At 42.5% G+C, this 7959-nt stretch overlaps 1 protein-coding gene across 1 annotated transcript; it reads left to right on the top strand.

The window, feature by feature from the left end:
• Window positions 1-3110: 3110 nt before the first annotated feature.
• LOC115218818 (oocyte zinc finger protein XlCOF7.1-like) lies at window positions 3111-7228 on the top strand. Its single transcript, XM_036509321.1, has 2 exons — window positions 3111-3507; window positions 3538-7228. The coding sequence occupies exon 2, from the start codon at window positions 4538-4540 to the stop codon at window positions 6902-6904; it is 2367 nt and encodes a 788-aa protein (XP_036365214.1). The 5' UTR covers window positions 3111-3507; window positions 3538-4537; the 3' UTR covers window positions 6905-7228.
• The last annotated feature ends 731 nt before the right edge of the window (window positions 7229-7959 follow it).

Raw genomic sequence — 7959 nt, 5'->3', positions numbered from 1 at the left:
CTATCTTCTGCCCCCATTCTTCCAATATTTTATGATGTTGTCTATCTCACTATTCCATCACCAAATTGCCCCTAGTCTGGCTGGAGCCTTGCACAAGTTTGCTTTGTAACCCTCAGCTGGTCCTCTTGTGTGGAATCTTCCAGTTGTCCTCAATACAACATGTCGCTGTCTCTTGCTATTTTCCATCAATGTTTTTGTACTTTTCTGAAATTTTACACTGATCAATAATAGATCTTTAAGCTTCTCTGTTTTGCTTTTTCTGATTGGTTTGTGTCTCTGAGTCTTTCTAAGTCTTCACCTGAAGTCACTAACCATTGAGCTATGTTGGGTTATTCTTTTACTTGTTTCAATCATTTGACTGTGGCCATGCTGGAGCACCACCTTTAGTTGAGCAAATTGACTCCAGGACTTATTCTTTGTAAGCCTAGTACTTATTCTATCGGTTTCTTTTGCTGAACCGCTAAGTTACAGGGACGTAAACACACCACCATTGGTTGTCAAGCGATGTTGAGGAGGACAAACACAGACACACAAACATATACACACACACATACATATATACGATGGGCTTCTTTCAGTTTCCGTCTACCAAATCCACTCACAAGGCTTTGGTCGGCCCGAGGCTAAAGTAGAAGACACTTGCCCAAAGTGCCACGCAGTGGGACTGAACCTGGAACCATGTGGTTGGTAAACAAGCTACTTACCAAACAGCTACTCCTATGGGTAGAACATTCCTCACCATTTTTCACTGTGTGTGTATGTGTGCATGCATGCGGATTGAACCCAAAGCCATGTGGTCAGGAAGGTGAAGTTCTTAGCCACATACACTTGTACTCCGTTGTACTCCGATACTCTGATAATATAATTCTGAGAAACGTTATTTTTGAGAGGTATATCTTTTTATGTATCAGGATACATAAAAGAATATGAATTGCACCTGTGTAACATTGTAAAAATTGTATTATCCACAATAATAAAAGTATATTATTGATGTTAGCTTGTAATATGAAGAGAATAAGACTCTAATATTGGAAATAACGACTTTTATACACCAATCATCATTGTTTAACGTCTGTTTTCCATGTTGGCATGGGTTGGACGGTTCGACTGGGGTCTGGGAAGCCAGGAGGCTGCACCAGGCTCCAGTTTGATCTGGTAGTGTTTCTACAGCTGAATGCCCTTCCTAGTGCCAACCACTCCAAGAGTGTAGTGGGTGCTCTTTTTATGTGCCACTGGCACAGGGACCAGAGGGGGCTGGCATTGACTACAATTGGATGGTGCTTTTTACATGCCACCGGCATAGAAGCCAGTCAAGGTGGCGCTGGCATCGGCCACGTTCAGGTGGTGGGCAAAGGAAAATTATACACTGCAGTAAATTTTAAAAGCTGTTGACAGAGGAAGGTTGAAGTTGTAGTAAATGAAATCAGAGATGGAGAGGTGGTAATACTATGAACTGAAGGTGGAGGAGGTGAATTATTAGATGTAATTGTATGGGAGGGAATGTAGTAACAACACCAGACAATGAGAGGAGAAGCGAGAGGTATTCTATATATAGCAGTCTGACCAAGTAATCAACGAGTAATTAATATTATGAGATATAATAGTTGTTTTCTGCAGAAAACAACTTCCGTCACTTTCCGGGGGGGAAAAACTAGAAGTAGTTGATAGCTTCCGCTATCTAGGTGACCAAGTCAGTAGTGGGGGCGGGTGCGCTGAAAGTGTAACTGCTAGAATAAGAATAGCCTGGGCAAAGTTTAGGGAGCTCTTACCTCTGCTGGTGACTAAAGGCCTCTCGCTCAGAGTAAAAGGCAGACTGTATGATGCATGTGTACGAACAGCTATGCTACATGGCAGTGAAACATGGCCGTGACTGCTGAGGACATGCGTAAGCTTGTGAGGAACGAAGCCAGTATGCTCCGATGGATGTATAATGTCAGTGTACTTACTCGACAGAGCGTTAGTACCTTGAGAGAAATGTTGTACCTAAGAAGCATCAGTTGTTGTGTGCAAGAGAGACGATTGCGCTGGTATGGTCATGTGGCGAGAATGGATGAAGATAGGTGTGTGAGAAAGTGCCAATCCCTAGCAGTTGAGGGAACCCGTGGAAGAGGTAGACCCAGGAAAACCTGGGACGAAGTGGTGAAGCACGACCTTTGGACGTTAGGTCTCACCATGGAAATGACTAGAGACCGAGACCTATGGAAGTATGCTGTGCGTGAGAAGACCCGGCAAGACTAGTGAAGCCATAATCCGTGGCCCCTACCTGGGACGTAGTCAGCCCACCTGTGCATTCCTTCCTTCTTGTGACACTTGTGAAGACCTGTTGAGGCAAGTGAGAATCGAATCGAATCAAATCAAATCAAATCGAACCAAATCAAAATAGATGAACATCAATGGAATTTGTATCCTTGTGGTACCAGTGCCGGTGGCACATAAGAAAACCATCCGAACGTGATCGTAGCCAGTACCGCAACGACTGATGATAATATGAGGCTTTGAACTGGTAAAATCATGAGCAGACCAGGCAAAGTTCTTGGCAGTATTTTATCCATCTTTGTGTTCTGAGTTCAAATTCCATCAAGGTTGACTTTTGTATTGCATCCTTTCGGGGTTCATAAAATAAGTACCAGTTGTACACTGGGGTTGATCGAATTAACTTACCCTTCCCCCTCAGTATTACTGGCCTTGTGCCAAAATTTGAAATCAATATCTTGAGAAATTATGTAAACAGAATGACAAATGGAAAATCAATCTGTGTTTGTGTGTGTATAAACATGTATATACATATAAACCTATGTGTGTGTGTGAGTGCGCGCACGTGCGTGCATGCGTGTCTGTATGTGTGTGTGCGGTGAGCTGGCAGAAACGTTAGCAAGCCGGGCGAAATACTTAGTGGTATTTCATCTGCCGTTACATTCTGAGTTCAAATTCCGCCGAGGTCGACTTTGCCTTTCATCCTTTTGGGGTCGATAAATTAAGTACCAGTTACTCACTGGGGTCGATATAATCGACTTAATACCTATGTCTGTCCTTGTTTGTCCCCTCTATGTTTAGCCCCTTGTGGGCAATAAAGAAATATGTATGTGTGTGTGTATCTGCATTTTGGTATTTGACACTTTTTGACTAATTTTTCTTCTATCTATTCCAGGAGGATCTGAAGAAATTCAAAAATATTTCAAGTTGGAGGAGGAGAAAACTGTCCCAGGAAGATAAGAAAACAAGACAAAATAACAAAATGTATCTCTCCGAGCAGAATGCTGGAATATTGCATTTGATTGGCTAGTCACAGTACAATGCAACATTTGATTGGCTAATTCCAGTATACCATAGCATTTGATTGGCTGGTCATAGCAACATATATAACTTTTGATTGGCTAATCCAAGAAAAGAAAAAAAAAGTAATAATGACATTAGTTTAAAAGAATCATATTTTTGTAATCCAATTGAATTTAGGAGGCTTTTACCAAAAATACCGAAGACAAACCTTAAATTTCTCTACAGATATCTGTATATATATATATATATATATATCTATAGCTATATATATATGTGTGTGTGTGTGTATATATATACGTATTTATATGGAGACCTAGTAATTGGGAAGAATGGCAAGCCAAAAGACTTAGTATTTTGAGAACCTGAAGAATTATCTTAATAATAACCTTTCTTCTTTAAACAACCTTGAAGTCTGATTGAGTTCATACCAACGGCTGCCAGATGTGTATGTACCCATTGGTGAGATTTGCTGCCATTTCAAAATACAGCACTGCGAGTCTGCTGTGGAACTGTAGAAGTTTGGTTTGTAACGGACAAAATGTCAACAGAGAAATAAGATATTTGTGAAACATGTCAGGTGTGTTCTGACTGGAACTGACTGGTCCAAACCAGTTTGATAGTTGTTGTTTTTTTTTTTGCCATTATTTTTTTGAAAACTACAAAATTAATAACAGAAAATATTTAAGATATTCACAAGAAATATCTATCCTTCAGTAGAAGTTTCTGGAATAATTTTTAAGAAAAATACAAAAAGATATTTTAAAACTGGAGAAATTGAATGACAATGGAGTAAACCCATATGAGAAAGGCTTATTTTTGTTGTAGTTACATATATACATACATATCTATTACATATATATACATACATGCATGTGTGTGTATGTATATATATTTATATATATATATATATATATTTGGAAAGAAACAAAAATGATTTTAAGACCATTCTTACATTTTATGGAATGTGACTTTGTTAAAGAAATTCTTTGGAATTATATTTTCAGTATATCATAATTCTTTGGTTGTGCTGAGAAAAGAAAGAGCAAAAATATAGAGAGAGAGAGAGAAAAAAAAAAAGAAGATAAAAAAAAAAACAAAGAAGAACAGTTTTGAAAAAACAGAAACATAATTAAATGTGAAGACAGAAATTATTATATGAAAAAAATAAGTCAATTAAGGAAACTAACAAATGAAGGATTAACGAGGAAACGCTGTTTGAAGAAGGCCATTTGGTGAAGGATCGTTTGACATCGGCATTACAATGTTTTCTGTGCATTCCCTGTATGGTAACATGGGAAATGACTTCAACTTGGAATTCAGCATCGATAGCAGCCGTTTGATATGCGATCAGCCTGTCTTCCCTCAGAATGAACTCTACCACCAGCAGCTGCAGCAGACGGGCAGTTTCTGCAGCGGTGGGAGCAACGGCGGCACCGTGAAACCGAAGGAAGAGAAATCAGTGTTTCCCATCGCGAACGACGGCTACACGATTAGCCATAGCCTCGCTGGTAAAAGCCTCGTTAGCAACGACAGCCATCATAATGAGAAGCCGAGCAAAAGCAGCAACAGTGCCGGCAACAACAACAACAACAGCCACCACCACCACCACCACCACAACAACAACAACAATGTCAACCACGTTAACCACATCGCTGTCAGCTCTACCACCACCACCACTGCTAATGTTACAACTACAACTGCAGCTACTACAAACAGTTCTGCTATTACTACTACTACTACTATTACTTCTACTTCTACTACATCTTCTACTACTACTACTAGTACTACCACTATTTCTAGTGACTGTGTCGATGGTATGGGTTTAGGCCCGGACGACAGTAAGGACAGAAGCTGTTTCCTGAACGTTGGTAATAATGTCGACGAGGATTCGTTGTGCGATGAGGCCAGCATGAATGGCCTTGGTGCGGTCAGAGAGAGTTGGCTGGACAAGGACAACCACTTGAACAACAACAATCACCTGAACTGTAACAATAACATTACGAACAGCTGGATAGGTTGTGATTTGAAAGAGAGAATAGCCATGGGCTGGATGAGTGGTAGTGTGAGTAGCAGTGATAGTATTGGTGGTGGTGGTGGTGGTGGTGGTGGTGGTGGTCAGACAGTCGTGAAAACCGAAAGGACAGACTCGAAAGCCTTCAAGTGCCATCTCTGCCGTAAAGCATTCTCGCGACGTGCCAACCTGCGCAACCACGAGCGTGCGCACTGGAACGGCAAACAGCACTCGTGTCTTCATTGTGGCAAGCTCTTCTCACACCGTGCACACCTGGTCATCCACGAGCGAACTCACACTGGAGAGAAGCCATTCCTTTGCCCTGTGTGTCCGAAGCATTTTGCACAGAAGGTGCACCTTCAGAATCATGCGAGGACCCACACGGGCGAGAAACCTTACCGTTGCCGATACTGTACGAAAGCATTTGCTCAGAGGGACCACTTAAACAACCATGAACGTATCCATACCGGGGAGAAACCATTTACGTGTTTGAGGTGTTCAAAATCATTTACCCAACGTGGACACTTAAAGAACCACCAAAGAACGCACACGGGGGAGGCGCCCTACAAGTGCAGCTTGTGTTCAAAGGCGTTTGCACAGCGATCACACCTGAACAACCATGAGCGCACGCACAACGGTGGCGCTCACAGTCTTCATAGTAACATAAGCAACAGCAGCAATAGTAACGACAGTTGCAGTGACGGACGATCGCACATGAATGATTCCGAACATCTCCACAACAACAACAACAACAACACCACCACCAACTCTCCCGTTTCGATGTATAACCGATGCTGCAGTGCAGCGAGTTGCACTTGCAGCTGTGGTGTGTGTGAGAGGTGTCGTGGTGTGCAGTTAGGGATTAAAGTTGAGGAGGACAGCAATGATGGAATAGCAGAGTGCAGTAGCAGATGCGACTGCAGCAACAGCAGTGGCAGCTGCAGCAGCACGAGCTGTACCAGCAGCAACAGCTGCACCAGCAACAGCTGCAGCAGCAGCAACAATAGTTGCACCAGCAGCAACAGTTGTACAAGCAACAGCTGTAATAGTAACAGCTGCAGTTGCCCCAGTTGTCAGGGGCAACCGCACCACAATCACCACCTGAACAGTAACAACAACAACAACAACAGCAACAATCATCACCCCCATCACAATCATCATCATCAGTGCAGTAACCACAGCTCGGGACAGCATCATCATCACCACCACCATCACCACCACCACCACCACAGGCATCACTTGCACAACCTCACGCAGAACTCGCTGACGTCGTTGCAGCTGGTCTCGCCCTCCACGTCGCTCTCGACGCCGCTGCTGTCGTCATCGTTGTCGTCATCGTTGTCGTCGTCGTCGTGTGGAGTCACAGACGGAGGTGGCGGGGGAGGGCTGATGGGGTTCGGCGCCGACATCTGCAAGAAAGAATTCTGTTTCCAGTCATCAGACAACCTGTTCCCTAAGAAACAGGAACCAATCCTTCCCACCGACATGAAGATGTTGACCTACGACATCTGTAAGAAGGTCCTCTCCCAGAAGACCACCCTGAAGAAGTGTAAACACACGAGCACGGGGGAGGTGCTTTACAGTGCCCTAAATCTCCTCTCTGGGTATAACCACTAATGTGAAAGGGGGCTGGGACAACCCTATAAACAGCCTGTGTCACACCCTGTCACACCATGATACAACACTACGTTACACTGTGTCCTGTGACACGACATCCCATGCTGCCCCACAGCTCACCACCTTTTGGTAAATGAAAGTACCTCAGTGTGGTGACTCAACCTGCTAAAAATAGCAGTAGATCCTTCCTCAAATCACACTCATTTTATAAAAAGAAAACAGCAAAAAAATAATCAGAGGAAGGAAGGACATATTGACTGATGTAGTCCTAGATAGACTGTGTTAAAAAGAAAAAAAATGACGAAGAATGTTGTGGTTGAAAGGTTTCTGATCACAGTTGTGCTGGATCCAGTGTCACCTAGGGCTAAACAAAAACAGCAACTGCAGCACACTGCAGCTACAAGGTAGACTTGTGCATCGATCGTTGCTATTAGTGATAATGTTACGACTGCTAATGCTGGAGTATGGGCAAGTCTACGGTGACACACGGGGTGTGGCAGCGGTGGTGGGTGCAGTGGGACAGTGTGGTGGTGTGGTGGCGGTGGTGGTGGTGGTGTGGTGGTGGGTGACGGGGGTGACTGACAGACAGACACAGGAACATGAACTGGGAAAGAAAACCGAGAATTTTTACAAAACTGCAAATAAAGGGAAAAAAAATGAAAAACGATGATGATGATGATGATAATAATAATAATAATGAGGACGATGATTCCTTAGTGTGGCACAAAGCCAACAACAATGAGATTACTATTATAAATAATAATAATAATAATAATAATAATAATAATCACAGTAATAATAATGTTAATAATCATATTGATGATGATGATGATGTTCACAACACAACAGCAAGCATAATAATAATAATAATAATAATAATGATGATTGTGATGATGACAATGTTGTTAATGTTGATGATGATGATGATGATGACGACGACGGCGATGATGATGATGATGTAAATTTCTGTCTCGAAGAACGAGGGCAGTCAGTTCTGTATAGTGACACCCAGTATATTACTGGTATATTATATTTAATCAATGCCAACCAACCAA

The sequence above is a fragment of the Octopus sinensis genome, linkage group LG14, assembly GCF_006345805.1.
Source record: "Octopus sinensis linkage group LG14, ASM634580v1, whole genome shotgun sequence".
In the NCBI taxonomy this organism is placed as follows: domain Eukaryota; kingdom Metazoa; phylum Mollusca; class Cephalopoda; order Octopoda; family Octopodidae; genus Octopus; species Octopus sinensis.
The sequence above is the reverse complement of the archived record's forward strand: the minus strand, read 5'-3'. Positions and strand labels throughout refer to the sequence as shown.